Genomic DNA, 17,653 nt, shown 5'->3' on the forward strand with positions numbered 1-17,653 from the left:
GACTGAGAAAGTGCGAAAATATAAAGAACAAAATCTAGAGACTTTTGAAAGGTATAAAAAAGAAATATGGAGATTAGAAAGAAAGAGAGATCTGATATGATGCAATATTTATACAAAGGAGAAAGCTAAATTAATCAATGCAAAAAAGACAGCCCCAAAGATATTCAAAGAGAAATACAGGCAAAGGCATCCAGATATGGAAAGTTTCACAATAAAAAATAAGATCACAAAGAGGGAATATAGAACAGAAGATTAGTCATGTAGAAGTTAAACAAATAACTGAAGTTATGGAATATTTCCAAAGTGAAGGATTTGGTGTAAAAAGTCTAACACCGGTTATATCACAGCATGATTGAATGAGTCCCCAAATTAAGGAGAAGCAGGAGACGTCTGAAGTAGAAATATAGACATGGGAAAGAAAAGGAGATTTAATATGGTGAAGTATGTATGCAAAGGAGAAATCAAAACTAATCAATGCAAAAAGAGCAACACCAAAGATATCTGAAGAGAGATACAGGCAAAGACATCCAGACATGGAACATTTTATGATACAAAAAAATAAGAAAAAAAAGAGGAAAGTAGAAAAGAGGATGAGTAAAAGTGAAGTTAAAGAAACAGAAACTGAGGTTATGGAGTACCTGCAAAGTGAAGGATTTAGTGTAGAAAATGTAACTCAAATAATATCACAGTAGGATATAGCAATGGGCACCCAAATTAAGGAGAAACCAGTGGAAGGGGAAACATCTGATCAGTTGCCATATGAAGATACTTTGGAGCCTTCCACAGGAAAGCTGTACAAACATTCAATTGGAGTTGGACAGCAAGAGAAGGAACAGGAAACTGTAGCAACTCTGATGCAGTCAATGCTGCGGAATGACAGGCCAGTGAATTCCCATATGAAGGAGCAATGGATGACACAGGATGAAAATGAACAGAATGTGGCACAGGAAGATGCTCTGGAACTTTCTGTAGAATGCCCACAGGAAATGCAGAACAAAGAATGTGCCCTCAGTTTAGAAGAAAATGATCTAAAGGAAGAGTTGTTTGATTTAATAGAGATGGACAGACATATTAAGATCAATGAAAGGAGTATACTACAGAAAGTCAATAAAACCCCAGAAGTTAGAAGTTTGACAAAACAAATGAACAAAGTAATTAAGACTGTTCATAGAAATTCATGCAATAGAACAGAAGTAAATAACATATATTACTGTGCAGCTAACAGATAGTCTTACCACAAAAACATACAGCAGTAGGGAAAGGAAAGGGAGACATCAAATGCCATTATAGAGAAAAATATAAATTAACTAAGGCAAGAAGTGTCACTGTTAGAAGAGTATAGAAGAGGGAACAAAAATACTCTGAAAGATAGACATGATAAAAGCAATCTGCAGTATTATAACAAATCAGGATCTATCATGCACTATTGCAAATAATAAACTAAAAATATCAGCACAGGCACAAAAGCTTAGAAGATATGTAGATAAATGTAAAGAAAAAGTATAAAATAAGCAATTTAATGATGACCCAAAAAAGTTTTATAGAGGACTGGGAAATAAGGCAAAAGTAAATGAAACACCACCAAAAAAAAAAAAAAAATAGACACATTTTGGAGAAATATCTATGAAGATCCTATGGAACATAACAAAAATGCTAAATGGATAGAAGTAAAAGAAAGAATAAGAAGTTCAAACATACAGGTTATAAACTGGGATGAAGTAACAGCCAGAGAAACTAAAACAAAATTAAGAAAAGCTCATAAGTGGAAAACCCCAGGCCGGGATGCAGTACCTAACTTCTGGCTAAAAGTATTAACATATTTGCATGAACATTTAGCAATGAATAAGAACCATTTATACACACAACCCATACACTAGCCTGGTTAAGAACAGGACGAACAATGCTCCTACTTAAAAGTGAACCTGCAAGCTATCTTAAAAACTATAGACCAATAAATTGCCTTCCGACAACATATAAATTATACACTGGAATTGATGCCGACATAGTTTATAGTCATTTAGAAGAAAACTCAATCATGGTAATAGAACAAAAGGGTAATTAAAGAAAGTCATATGGAACAAAAGATCGTTTGTTGCTAATTTGGATTCATAATGGAGAACTGTAAAAAGGGGAAGATTCCAAGTATGGCATAGATAAGTGACAAAAAAACACTTGACAGTATCCCACATTCATAGATGAAAGAGTGCTTAAAAATGTATAAGATACACTCTACACTGATCGATTACATTACAGTAACCACAAAACAGTGGCAAACCACTTTACCATTAAGCCATGATAAAGGACAAATTATTTTTCCAGGGATAAAACTTTAAATGCGGATATTCCAGGGTGACTCTCTGTCACCACTGTTCTTTTGTCTTGCCATTAACCCATTAAGCTGTCTGCTTACAGTTTAGGTCATGGCTACAATTTGGGTCCCAGAAAACAACAAAGTGCAAAGACTTCTGATCTTCTTTTTGTAAATGATTTAAAACTATATAGTTCATCAGATGAAGAACTGAAAGCACAACTGCAAGTGGTTAAAACATTTTCAGATGATATAAGAATGTCATTTGGGGGCAGCCACGGTGGTGCAGTGGTTAGCATTGCCGCCACGTCCTCGGTTTCCTCCCAGTGTGCCCCCCACATCCCAAAGACATGCTGCAGGTTGATTGGACACTCTAAATTGGCCCTAGGTGTGCGAGTGGAGTGTGCCTTCTGTGGAAGGTTGCTGGCTGGCAACTCGACAACTCAGAAAACTCTGTGGCGACCCCTAACCGGGAAAAAGCCGAAAGAAGAAGAAGATAAGAATGTCATTTGGACTTGATACATGTGCAAAAGCAACCTTTAAAGCAGGAAAGCTGTAGCACCAAGAGAACATCAGTTTGGGACAGGAATGTGATATAAAAGAAATTTAGCAAAAGGGAGTGTATAAATATTTGGAAACTGATGAAGGATCAACAATAAAACATGAACAAATGTGAATAAAACTTAGTAAGGAATATTTTAGAAGACTTAAATTAATACCAAAAACAGCCTAGACATCAAGGAACAAAGTTCAGTCTTTAAAACAATTTGCTTTTCCAATCCTAACTTAAAGTTTTGGAGTGATTGATTCACCCCAAAAGGTGTTGGACAGGTTGGACATGAAAACAAGAAGGATGCTTCATGCTCATAAAATGATTTATAAAAATCAGTGCACACCAAGATTATATAGTCCCCATTCTGAAGGAGGTATGGGCTACTTCAAAATTTATTACATGCATAGATCTGCAATTATGGGATGGCATACATATCTGCTAACCTCACAATACCCAAACATAGTGAAAGTTTTGAAACAATAAGTCTAAGATGACTTCCCTGCTTAGTTTAGTCAAAGCATATCGGTGCCAAGCAGGAATGGAAATCAAACCAGAAGTAGATAAAAAATCAGGCAGCAACTGAATGTGCCAAACAACAAAACAAAACAATAAAACAAAAGAAAGAATATGAGGTGAAGGATTAGATGAGAAAGGAAGAAATGTCAACAATGCATAAATATAGTTGCAAGTATAGAAAACTCTTGAAACAACCTTATGTTGATTAGGATCTAATGCAGGGATGGTTAAAGAGAGGTGAATTTAAACCAAAAGACGAAAGGTTAATATTGGCAGCTCAAGATAGTGGACTACATACACAACAGTTTTATAAAGTCCATTGACCATGTGGGAGAAACAGATAAATGTATGTTTTGTAAAACAGAACTGGAAACAGTCTCACACCTTGCTGCTGGTTGTGAGATACTAATGGCAGAAGCACTGTATACTGAAAGGCATAATAATATGTCAAGACTGCTGCACTGGAGATTCTGCAAACATTATGGTACTGAAGTGTCTGAAAAAGAATGGAAACATGAGCTTCAAACCACTTTAGAAAATTATGAAGTTTATGTCATATGGGATCACCATTACCAACAGTTCAAAATTAGATGTGAGAAAACCAGATATAGTAGTTCATGAAAAGAAGACAGAGGTAGCCTTGATCATTGAAATTGCTACACCCAGTGACTACAGTGTCTTGTGTACAGAGACACAAAGTCATAAAATACCAGGATTTGCAGGCAGAAATGAGGGCAATGTGGAAGAAAGATAGCCGGACAGTTCCAGTAGTAATAGGAGCAACAGGTCTTATAAAAAAAATTTGCAATCAGGGTCTATATTAGAACATCGAATATTTAACAGTTTGAATCACTAAAGGTCGACATTTAGTGATCGAACTGTTAAAACATCAAATGTTCACAAAAAAATAAATAAAAACAACAACAACAAAAAATAAATGGTATAGGCAGGGGGGGCAAGCCCCCCCTGCACACCCCACACCCTCCGCTACTTAAATATACCAACTCCGAGACCGCATTACATTGAAGTAAATGGAAATATTATTGCAGTTTTCAACGTTATTGAATAGGATTTTTTTTGGATGTTAGAGAAAATAGAAAGGGTGCAATAAAGTTGGGAGTAGTAGAGTTTGTGCTGTTGTAATTGCACTTTAGGTGTTGTATGTAGTTAAAATTTACATCTCCTGGAATGGTTTTATATTTCTACATGGATCAGGCAAAGAGACAAAGACATCAAAGCATAAGCCAAAGTAGCCACAATAAAAGAGAGGGTCAGGGATAACATATTAAGATGGCTTGGACATGCGCAAGAAAGTAAAAGATGATTTGTGGAGGAGATATGGGAATGCAGGAAAAAGGTGAAAGAATAGGAGGATGTTTAGCCAAGACATAGATGGATTGTGTGAGAGAAGACCTGAGGCAGGCAGGCAGGCATGACTATCAAAAAAAGTAAAATTGGCACTGAATCAAGTTAAGTCAGAAAAGCTGATATAGCACCCTGAACTCATGTAAAAATGGCAAAAAGAGGGTTAATGATGATAATGCTGAATGATTCCACATTTGTAGGCTTAGCTGAGCCATCTGTTTTATCATTTTTATGGCAATTTTGTACTTTCTTGATGGTGGTGCAGTCACTGAGTTAGTACATCTGTATATAAGGGTGTGTGTGTGTGTGTGTGTGTGTGTGTGTGTGTGTGTGTGTGTGTGTGTGTGTGTGTGTGTGTGTGTATAATATGTATATAAAAAGGGTGTGTGGGGGGTAAAATGTCAAAATGTTAGCAGGCAGCATGATCATGCTGGATGCTGAAAGGTCAGGAGGCTGTAGGTTCTATTCCTGCCCCAGGTGTGTAAATCCATATTCTGCTGGTGATGCTGTAGTGGGCCATAACGTGGTGCTATCCTCCTGAGTGTGCCATTCTTCAGATGAGACAGTATCATCTGCCTGAGTAGTTGGTAAATAAGGTGAAGATTGAATTGTCAGAAAGCTGGTGTTCTTTATTCTCCAGTTCACGCAATTCAGACATACAACTCCAAATCAAAGTTAAAATAATAAAATACAAATTTATATAAATATTTGTATATCATTCCAATTTATTTATCCATGCCTGTACATTAAATTACTAAAAAACTTTTACATCAAGAGCAGCTTGCGAACATGACATGACAAGAGTCAATTCAAATGCTTAACCATCCAGTCCTAGAGCATTTCAGTTTTTCAAAACACCAGCACTTGGAGAAATTCAAGAAGAGTATATCTGAAATGCAATTTCATTTTCCAAAGCAAATGAAGAAAATAATAAGATAAAGATCTGATTTTGTGAAAAAACAAATATGCTGCTTTTGTTCAAGTAATGGTGACTTAGAGAGCAATTATAAATGGGGATGTGGGAAGTGTAGCGTGAAGGCTTGCTTACCACATAAAGCATTCATTTCAGAAAGCATCTTTTTACAGTCTTCCGATTGCTGTTTTCTGTAATCACCGTGAAATGTATTCCATTGTACTCCGTGACTGGTCAGATTAGGGCCAAGTACAGTAGAACAATGATATCCATGGAATTAGGTATCATACCTTTGCTTATAAGTTGCGTAACAGAATTATTTTCTTACTTCTGTAGACACATTATTGTCAAAGGCCAGGTTACTGTCTATATGAATTCCCAAATCTCTGACCACTGGGCCTACTCCTAGGGATGTATTACCAATGTGGCAGTTTCCAGGGGTAGCCATCTTCACAAATGATACTCATGCATTTCTTGCCACTGGGTTTTAGACAGTGGCTCTAGTACTGGTTATTAGCCTGTGTCAGACCTCATTGGAAGGTATTTGTGGCTTTGAGGCTTTGTGAGATTCTATAACTGTGCCTAATTTGCAATCATCCACAAACCTGGTCAGCCAGAGGCCATTGACATTGGCCTTGACTTCAGAAAAGTCGATGACAAAAAGGCACCATTACTGTGCCTTGATGGCCTCTGCTAGTGACTGAAATTCATTGTGGATGTAATCATCCCTATCCTAACTGCTTGGGTCCCATCTGTGAACCTATTCAATGGGTGACATATGGGTTTATATCTAATTTGCTTTGTTTGTCTACATTGCACAAGTGGGATATTGTATTGAATTGTTTGGCTAGGTTGAGGTAGGCGTATGCACCATTTTGCTTTTATCCGTTGCTTTTGTGACCTTCGTAAGAAGTCCACCAGGCTGTATAAACATGACCAGTAAGTGATTGAACAAAACTGAATTGGATCCACTGTCTAAAGGTTTCCTGTGTTGTTATTTATTATTTCCAAGATAATTCTTTCCTTGGCTTTACATATGAGACTAGTAAGATTTATGGGTCCATAGGTGGCCCACCCTTGTGCAGAGAGAAGAGAGTTGCTGTCCTCCATTTACTTGGTATGAAGTCTGCCTGGATGCTACAGTTAAATAATGATTCTAGTGGCATTGAAAGTTCATGTTTCATGCTATTAAAGAGGTATCCTAGGATATTATTTGGGCCCATTGATGCAGAGTTCTTGGCTTTGAAGAGTGCATTGAAGACCTGCTCCTTAGTGATAGTTGGGGGAGTTATGGTTGAGGATATTTCCTGAAGGATGACGGGGAGTGGTGGTAAAATTTGAGCTTAATTTGGTAGCCAGTAGATGTGCTTTATCTTCTGGCTCAGCACAGGTCACTCCATTTACAATTAGCTTGGGTCATTGTTATATATTGCCTTTGAAGCTGCAGACATAACCCAAATAAAAAGTATGCCTTATCATTGCCTTAAGCATGGGAGGCTATTTTTGCTCAGATGTATAATTGGCAGACTTAATTAGTCCCTCGAGCTGCTTGCTAAGATTGCTGAAGAAGTTTTTACCTTGTTGGGAATTATAGTAATATTTGCTATTATATATTTTTTTATCCTCATAGCTTGTTTTTTTTTTTTTTAGTTTGGTTTGTGCTTATTTTGAGTATGTTCATAGGTTCATAGGTTCATAGGTTGGTACTAGGCTATCGGCCCTAGGGCCTATACAAGCCTACCCATAGCAATTCCCCTGGATATTTCTTCCCACAATATTTAATTCCCTGGATCCCTGTCTAGCAGGGCAACTGACATGATCCCCGGGGTGAATTTCCTATCTCCCATCCAATCGTCAAGGTTCCTTTTGAAGAGGGTCAAGGAAGTGCTCTGCTTGACATGTATGGACAGTCTATTCCAGAGTATGGGGAGTCTCTGGGTCAGGAACCTATCCCTCCAGCATGTTTTGTTCATTGTGATGACAAGGTTTAGATCCCTGGAGCATGTGGCTCTGAGGGATTGGGATTTCTTTAAGTGGAGCATGTCCAACAGCTCAGGGTTTGACATGGCCTTGTATGTTAAGCAGAGATCACCTCTGAGTAGACGATATGCCACAGAGTATAGCTGGAGTTTTTTTAGACGGTCAGCATATGGCATCTGCTTTAGGCCTGTGATTCTTTTAGTGAGGTATTTCTGCGGCCTTTCCAGCTGTTGCAGATGTCTTGTGAGGTACATACCAAATGGGTCGTTATAATCTATAATGGGTCTAATGAGGGATGAGTACAGTGGGACAATGACCTCCTTTTTTTTCAATGAAAATCCCTTAGTGATGAGGTGTGCCAGATAGAAGGATTTCCTGACTGTTGTAGCGATGTGGTTATCGAAGGTAAGACCACTGTCCACCTGTGTCCCTAAGTCTGTCATCACACTTTCAATGTTTAGTGTACTGCCACCTATGCGGTAATTCATGGGTACATGTTTTTTTTCCAAAGGGGATAACAATACATTTCTTGGCATTAAGCTTGAGACCATGGCTCTGGCACCAAGCATCTGTTTCTGTAAGGCCCTTTTGTAGAATATCCACATCATTTGGGGATTGAGTAATGGCTCCCAGTTTGCAGTCATCTGCAAACTTTATTAACCAGAGTCCCTTAGCATTGGCCTGTACTTCAGAGTAGTAGATGCCAAACAAGAGTGGTCCCAGGACTGAACCCTGAGGTACTCCACTTGTCACTTGTCTGGAGCTAGATTTTGAGTCGGCTACCTTTACAGTCTGGGTTTTGTCAGTAAGCCAGTTGGCAACCCATCGAGTGACATAGGGATTTATGCCCAGCTTAGTAAGTTTATCTTTGATTCCAGAGTGGGGGATGGTGTTGAAGGCCTTGGCAAGGTCCAGATAGGCTGTGTGGACTGCCTTACCCTCGTCCACAGCTCTGGAGACTGATTTGAAGAAGTCAATCAGGTTCAAGAGACAAGATTGGTTATTCACAAACCAAAATTGGGTGGGGTCTAGTGTTTGAAGGTTGCCAATGTCTTTGTTTATAAGTTCCATGATAATGCGTTCCATGCCCTTGCAGATCAGGCTTGTCAGACTGATGGGACAGTAGTTCCCGGGGTCCAAGGTGGATTTCCCCCCCTTGTGGAGTAGGATAACTGTAGCTCTGCGCCACTCAGTGGTCACGAAGCCTGAGGTGAGGCTATGATTAAACATGACACTTAGGTGAGGTGCCAGTTCATTTTGTAGTTCATGTAGTACACAGCCCAGGATGTCATCTGGTCCCATGGATGCTGTATTCTTAGCTTTGGAGAGTGCTTTTTCTACCTGTGTGGCCATGATTACCAGAGTTTTGCAATCTTTTGGTATTAAGATGGGCCCTTTAGGGGATGAGAAGGGGGTGAAGTTGGCACCAAATCGATCTGCCAGGATATTGGCAATATCCTTGGGATCAGTATATTTAATTCCATTCTGTTGTAGCTCAGAGCAGGTCTGAGCATTGCCATTTAGATTCTTGACATAACTATATTATGCCTTGTGGTTGTCGTTGGAATCTTTGACAATTTTATTTTCGCAACTAGCTTTTGAGGATTTTATGAGGGATCTCAGCTTCTTACTGTGGCTGGTGAGGGAGTTTTTTTGCATCCTGGGATTTTCCTCTTTTCTGCAACAGTTTCTTCCTTCTGCTGTATAGTTTGTTTATAGCAGGGAACCACCAGATTGGCGTACTTTTTTTGGAGGAGAGCATCTTGGTTCTATTTGGGATGGCACGATTCATGAATGAGTGGATGTGCTCGTACAGTGCCTTAGTGAAGGATTCAGCAGTCGAACTTTCAGAACCTGTCTGCATGGGTGTCATGAAGTTTGTCACTTCTGACTTGAGTCGCATGAAGTTGGCTTTGGAGATGTATTTTATGGAGGTTTCCTTACTGGGCTTTGGGGGTGGGATTTGGATGTCAAGGGTGATTTGCTTATGGTCAGAACTGACCAATGAGGGGGTGACCACTGGTGTGGAGCATCTATCTCCCATGTTAGTAATGACCAGGTCTAGGATATTGGAGCCCCTGGTGGGACAATTGATTAGTTGATTCAGGGCGTTGAAATTTATGAATTCCAAGAACCGTTGGGAAAAGGTGTTGGTACCCGAGTAGTTTTCCCAGTTAATGGCAGGGTAGTTGAAATCACCCAGTATTAGTTGTATCTTAATATTTTCCAGTATGTTTAGAAAGGTGTAATGAGAATTTTAGGGCATGGTGGGGGATCTGTAGCAAGCTACAATTTGGATTGCAGTCTTATCTAGTGTTAGTTGCACCTGGAGAATTTCAGATGCATTGTGTTGGGCAACTAGCCTGGAGGTGTAAATATCCTTGATGAATATGGACACTCCTTCACCTTTAGTGTTTTGGTCTTGGTTTTGTGGCCAAAAAGTGTGGTAAGAGTTGTAACCTGGTATTGCAGGGGTGCTCTCTGGAGCCTTGAACCAGGTCTCAGTTACTGCACAGATATCGATGTTCTCCATTTTTAGGAGTGCCTCAAGAGAGTGCATTTTGAGGTTTAGACTTCTAGCATTGAGTAGCATTACCTTCAGATTTTGCATGCTTGTATCTGCTATGGTGGTGGATTTGTCCTTTGAACCTTGCCTAAAAAAAGCACTATAGGGGTAGCAAGAGCTTTAGCCAGTAACCTGAATCCCAGGGGTGACAGGTGCAGACCATCTCTGGCAAAACATCGTGGTTTGTCGATCATGTCTTCCCAGGCAGAGAGATACTGGATTCCCTTTGAATGACACCAGAATTGTTGAAGTCAATCATTTTGTCCTAATACTGTGGTATCACTCTGGGTGAAGGCAGGATGCTACTCAGGGCTAGGCTCATACCTGCCTGGGCCATATGATTTGAGAGCTCTTCCATGTCTCTTTTCATGTAGTCCTGGGAGGTATGTCTCAAGTCATTCACTCCAACATGGACAATGACAGAGTCGGATTTGTACTTGTTGTGGAGTGACTTGAGTGCATGCGTTATGTGGTGGATCCTGGCACCCGACAGACAGCTGACTGTAATTTTCTCCTTGTTCAGCCTGGTGAGTGGGACATCAGTGTGTCTGACTATAGCGTCACCTATGACTAAAGTGTTGGGTACATTGTCTTGCATTAGGGGCTGTTGTTGGGTGGCACACTGGTGTTGTGAGCTATGTGTCACTTTGGTTGTGACTGGTGTTTGTTTGCTTTTCAGCTTCAGATGTCCTTGTTGCTTGGGCAGGTTAATGTTAAGGGCCTCCACATATGTGGGTTTAGTGTTGCTATGTGTGGGTGTTGATGGTGTGGGTTTTGAAGGGCTATGCATTGCTTGAGGTGTAGTGCAGGTGATAACCTTCTCCTCTTGACTGTCTAGCACAATCTTGGCCAGAAAGAGCTTTGTTTCCAGTTTGGCTATGTAAGTGCATCTCTTGCAGGTTGTATTGTTGGGTAGTAGGAGGAGAGGGTTGTTTGTGTACATGAGGTAGTTGCCACATTGCCCCAGTATGCTCAGATTCACCAGGTGGAGAGGAGAAATCACCAGAAGCTGACCCTTGGACATGCCTGTTTAGGTGCTTTTTTTGTAAAGTACAAGAGCTATTTTCCCTTACCTTTGCAAGGTACTTTGCAATTATAGGCTGTTTAGTACCTACGATTAATTTCTCCTTATTGACAAGGAGAGTTGAGTGCTTGTATCAGTTTCAAGCTTCCTAGTGCTTTCCAGCAGGTTCTAGAGCAAGTGCTAGTCACAGGGGGTCAGATTTTAGTGCTACTACTGAGAAACCAGCTAATTCTAAGGGAAAATTTGAAGAGCAGACTTTATGGCACCTGGAATAGTTTAACTGTAGCCCTGCGGTGCTGCATGATGCGAAAAATGTGCAAGCACACGCGTTTTTAAGCCAGAAAGTTGAAAGGGGTAGAAATCAGCCCCAAAAGGCTAATAAAATTACAATTTCAGAGCTGGAAACCACTCCTCTAGTGTTAGATAGGCAGTACAATGCTCACCAGTCCCACTGGTAAGCAGTAGGACTTCCCTCTACCACAGCAAGGTCTGGATAGCTCTGAGCACAGAAAATAAAGTCCTGAGACAAGCAAAGCCTGAGGATTGGACTATACTGGCTAGGAAAGGTGGGAAACGAGCAAGCAAGATAGTATTTTTTTTTTTTTTTGTTAAAACAGGCTAAACAATGCAATAATACAGTAAAGCTGTCTATTGGCATCCATTAACATACATTGGACAGGATTTCCCTAAACAAATCTGCAACATGTTGGGTTGAATAGGGTGCATTTTCAGTATGTTTTAGTATGTGTTATGAGTTTCCATGGTCATAGAGGGAGACCTATATCTTACAAAGATATGGTATGGGACTTTGCCTATGGTAATTTGGACATAGAGAAGGTCAAGCTTATCATACTCTTTGACCAACCTTAAGGTATGTCTGTTTTTGATGTAAATTTAAATATTCATAATACAGATTAAAAATTATCTGATCATTTATGATTCACAATGCAGTAATAATTGCATAAAGACATGCCTAAAGAAGAACCTTGTGTGTGGAGGCAATTGTCCTCTTAAAACCTGTTTGTTGTATATCTAACCTGCATCTCATACATGTTTGGTGCATTATCTCTACCTTACATAATTCATCAGTAAACCTGACTCTCGTGTTTTTTAAACTAGACTGAACCATGTTTCATGTTCAGCTACAATTCTTTCTACACTATTAAGAATGTGAATTCAGTTGTGATGATTGATTCTGAAGTCCTGGAAATTTATGCTGAAAGTATCCCACTTACTGTATCATTAGTTATAAAAGTTAACATCAAATCAAGACAAACCTTCATTCTTTACTACTCATTTTATCAGTTTGGGGTGTATGGCTAAACCAATAGTACAGTGGTTATTAATGTTGATCAAAATGCATGCCCTTTAATTAACTTAAATTCACAAAATGGATGCTAGTTTTGAGCACATCATGGTGTTGCATGTTGTGTGACTACTGCATTATGTGTTGTCTCATGCACTTATTTGGGGTTATAATAATCTGAGGCAATAATACACATCTTTTCTTTAGGATTCTGACAGCTAACCCTCTTCAGTGCTCCTGTGACAATATGTGGATTAAGCTGATGCAAAGGGCAGCACTTTTTGGTTTAGAAACTCAGTCTTTAGAATGTATTAATGAAAACAAGAAGAAAAAAAGCCTGGCCAGTATGGACATTCCCAGCTGTGGTAAGTCATTTCTGTTGTCCTTGTTTCAGTAAGGAGCATGCTCACAGCCATGCATACATATTTTGGATAACTTCCAGTAAACAAGCAATAGAATGTTATTGTTTTTAGATTTATTGTACTCCCGGATAAGTTTTCCTAGAATTCATATATCATCCATGTTGGAATTATCTTAAAAAGGTGATATCTACTATCGGGTATTGAAATTTCATTGCTCTTATGGCCATCTAGTTTTAAGAATGCAAATCTTTTAATTAAAAGTGACAGATTTTTTTCTGTTTTTATCGTTTCTTTATGATAAACTCAAATAAATGTGTTTGGCAAAAAAAGACAACTGACAGCTTTTTTAGGCAACGGCATCATAAAAACAAAGTCATCTTATCCATAGAACTGTAGAAATAGCATACGTCAGGTATCTGAAAAATGTATCATGTCAAATGTTGTTATTTATTCACTTTATTATACGAGAATGTTGTCTGGTCCTTACTTTAAGATTTTGAGTGCTGTTACATTTATTTGTACTAAACTATGCAAACATATGTGACTGACAAGTTGATAAAATGTGAGCAACAAATAATACAAAAAGAAAAAATATATATAATGCTGGCATTATGAAAAATGCATGAGAAGCAGAGTATATTTTAAGTATTCTAAAATGTTAGTGATATCTAGAAAAAAACTTGCAGTCTATACCTGTGTTTTAAACATCTTATGTTTCACAAGTTATTTACACACATCATAAACTGTCATTCTGTACATCATATCTTAGGAAAATAAGTCTTAGCTCAATATCATTAATCTTCCTTTTTCATTTCCTGTTCTCAAATCTAAAAACTTAAGTAATGTTACAGAGGTTTAAGATAAATGCTGATGTAAATACATAAAATGCCATATTTCAGTATGTTGCCATTCCAGTGTAATTTCATTTTTGTTTGTGAAACCATGTTACTAAATAATCATGATAGTTTCATAGGGTATCTGTTAATGAATGATCAAGAACTTTTTAAATACTTTGATGAGTGAAATATTATAGCAATAACCCATGCCTGGGTGTGGGTAATGCTGGATTTACCCACGGTTGGTGTGGTTTGGTCACGAGGACGAAGCCTGAGTGGCCAAACAAAAACAACCATGGGTAAATCCAGCATTACCCACACCCAGAAGTGGGTTATTGCTATTATACAATGACATTATTTAAGAAAAAAATAATTACTTTTCTTAAATAATGGCATTGTATAATGCATCCTTGCTGCCTTTCCGCAGCCGTCTGGTATTCTGCGGCAGTTCTGATGTACTGCGCATGCATATGCTTACGCAGTACATCAGAGCTGTGGGCAAAAGCAACGGAGAAAGCAAGATCTCCGTTGCTTTTTACAAACTGTCTCGCTATGTTAAAGGAGTTTAACATAGCAAGACAGTTTTGAAAAAAGCAACGGAGAAAGCAAGATCTCCGTTGCTTTTTACAAAGTATCTCACTATGTTAAAGGAGTTTAACATAGCGAGACAGCTTTAAAAAAAGCAACGGAGAATCTCTGTTGCTTTTTTAAAGCTGTCTCGCTATGTTAAAACCATTTAACATAGCGAGACACCTTTAAAAAAAGCAACGGAGAAAGGAAGATCTCCGTTACTTTTTTTAAAGCTGTCTCAACTCTCGCTATGTTAAACTCATTTAACATAGCGAGACAGGTTGCAAAAAGCAACGGAGATCTTGCATTCTCCGTTGCTGTAAAAAAAAAAAAGAGCTATACTAATGGAAAAAGTACGGGTGACCGGACCTTTTTCCGTTACTATAACTGATTTACAACGTGCACGCTGACCAATCAGCGTGCACGTTTTGGAATATTAATGGGGGTTCGTTGTATAATACAAGATATTTTGGTGGTATATCATAATCTAAGGAACATTGGTAGACCATTTGTGCAATGATCAGAATGCAGCAGCTTAAAAATAATCGTATCTGGATTATGGTCGGAGGTAACATTTATAACTGCATGTTTGCAGAAGAGTGCATGTATGTATGCACACAAATGCATACAAGCATGCCTGTGTAGACACACACACACACACACACACACACACACACACACATACACACACACACACACACACACACACACACACACACACACACACACATACACATATACATGCATGCACACACACACACACACACACACACACACACACACACACACACACATGCACACACATGCACAGATGCACCCAAATGTTGTTATCTTTGCTGATGAAGAATGTTGTGATGCTTTTCCTTTTCTAGAGCATGTGTAAAGAATGCAGTGGCTGAGAAAAAATCAATAAATTACCAAGGACAGGTAAATATGCTTCTGCAGCAGAAGCAGGATAAAGGGGGAGGCTGAATAAATCATTTGAATAGTATGCTTGTATGCAAATGCAGCTTTAGTTAGGATTAAGTTTTAACTAGTATGTTAAATACAGACATTTTGTCATTTCTAATTGTGTTGCTGTCCTACCCAATAGTGCTTGATTGTCCTGTTTAGCAAGATGTACCAGCACAGATGGGGGCACTAGTTATCAGTGCAAAAGGGCTGCCAGCTTAAAGGCTGCACTATCTCAAATATACAGTTTGTCAGAAATTGTACAGACATAAAACTGACTTCCACTCAGCTCCTAGTGAGGTGATATGAAGGTACACATTTAAGGACTCTTGTTCAATTTTGTGTCATTTGGAAATTGTTTAAAAATAATGACAGCTTTCTCAAACATAAGTCTTTATATGATTTAGATGGTCCTTTTGAAAAAAAAAAAACAAATATTCAGACTATACTGTTTCTAAATCTTTCATGTGAGAAATATCCCATTCCGGAAGCTTCTCCTTGCTATTGTTTTTGTACCATGTAATATTATGTCTCATGATGGGACACTGAAGGGGAATGTTGTCCAAGAGCTGTCTCATGTTGCATAAATCCATCATGAAAAATCCCATCTGTAAAAGAAAGAGTTTTTCTTGGCAGGCAACCTCTCTCTTGGGAGGATACTACTTAATCCTGTGGATGATATTGGAAGAATGGGATGTCCTTGGATGTACTTTGGGACTTTTGACTTAAGACGTGCTGCAGCTTTAAAATGTGTTATGTCCTTACAGATTGACTGCACAAACATTCTAAAATTTTGTTAAACAGCTTTGACCATATTCATTTATGCGGTCCATAGGTATAACATGTATGGTTGATGCTGTTTCATTTGCATTACTGACGTGTATGCAATTAATAAATGATATCATTGTAATGGCAGTAAATTACATTATGAGTATGCAGAAGATGCAGTACATTCTTACAATACACTATGTACTGCAGTAAACAGGTTGGTTTGTAGTAAACTGAGTTTACATAATTAAGGGCAAACGTAATGGCAGCCTGTGACCTCTGGACTACTGAGAAAGTGAACATGTGTGGTTCAGAAATGAAAATATCACAAGTGCACACACACACACACACACACACACACACACACACACACACACACACACACACACATGCATGCACACACACACACACACACACACACACACACACACACACACACACACACACACACACACACACACACACACACTAAAGTTGTGCCTGTATGGCTATGATGATTTGATTTCTGACCTTTCTATGTGGTTCTCATTTCATTACTACACTGTTGAGTGCACAACCTGCCTTGCACACTTTTATATCACACACTTATGTGTGACCATGTGTTTGTTTCAGTTATGTTCTCTCATTACCATCATTACCAGTGTTTCACTAAACATGTACTCCACAGCATGTTCCAGTTTTGTCTCTTCTTTTAGAACACAATCCATTCCTACTTGAAAGGCAGCATTTGTATCTCATTATAGACTTGCTCTCCATGAATGTCAACCCTATAATTCTATGTTTCAAATGCCTGTTAACTTTACTTTGTGAACTTTTGCCCACTTTTGCTTGCTGGTGCAACTACAGTATACCTGTTCTCTAGCATGAACAGCAATGGATTAAAGGATTTCTAATGACTTCAGTGCCTGGTTCCACCACCTCTGTTGGCATGAATATGTCTGTAGTTCCATACATACATCATGGACTGAGTGCACAGGGTAATATCTGTACAGCTCTGTGTATGCTTATGTCTCCATAATGATGAGAGTTTTGAGAGTATGCCTTTCATTTTAAAATTTCAAAGATTCAAAGAAACTTTACTGTCATTTAAGAAACGCAAGTGCTACCTAAACAAAATTGTGAGTATCTGCTCTTTTACAGGAGCAAACAAACACAAAAAGGCAGACATGATAGGTATGAGAGAATAAACAATAACTATAGTACAAAAGTAAATATCTTGGTAGCTGACACACATGCTTGCACACTATTTATATACACTGGACAACACTGACTACTAGATGATTGACTCATGAAAAGAAAAGTACAATATATGCAGAGGTGAGATTGGGTGATATTGCACATAAGGAAGTGATTGGAATTGCATTTGAATGAGAATATTTTAAATTTAGCATACAATAAATAAATAGAATTACTGTATGTGAAAAAATAAGAATGACAGCATAACAATCTATTATAGTTTTGATACCAGATTTGCATCTGCATTAATGAGTCTTTTCGCAGTTGGATAAAAACTGTTCATGAAGCTGGAGGTCCTGCATTGGATTCTCCGTAACCTTCTACCAGATGCAAGTTTAGTGAACCAACCATACGCTGGATGAGAAGCGTCACTCAGTATTTTGTGGGACCTCTTTTTAC

General features: G+C 38.6%; 1 protein-coding gene across 2 annotated transcripts in view; it reads left to right on the top strand.

The window, feature by feature from the left end:
* The window catches only part of NTRK2 (neurotrophic receptor tyrosine kinase 2), a 1,124,811-nt gene that overhangs the window by 135,025 nt on the left and 972,133 nt on the right, over positions 1–17,653 (top strand). For both annotated transcript variants that reach the window (XM_044060895.1, XM_044060896.1), the window contains exon 5: positions 12,739–12,896. In XM_044060895.1, the coding sequence (XP_043916830.1) occupies positions 12,739–12,896 (158 nt within the window). The remainder of the gene's footprint in view (positions 1–12,738; positions 12,897–17,653) is intronic.

The sequence above is a fragment of the Protopterus annectens genome, chromosome 2.part0 (assembly GCF_019279795.1).
Source record: "Protopterus annectens isolate FY-2018-M chromosome 2.part0, PAN1.0, whole genome shotgun sequence".
Taxonomy (NCBI): Eukaryota; Metazoa; Chordata; order Ceratodontiformes; family Protopteridae; genus Protopterus; species Protopterus annectens.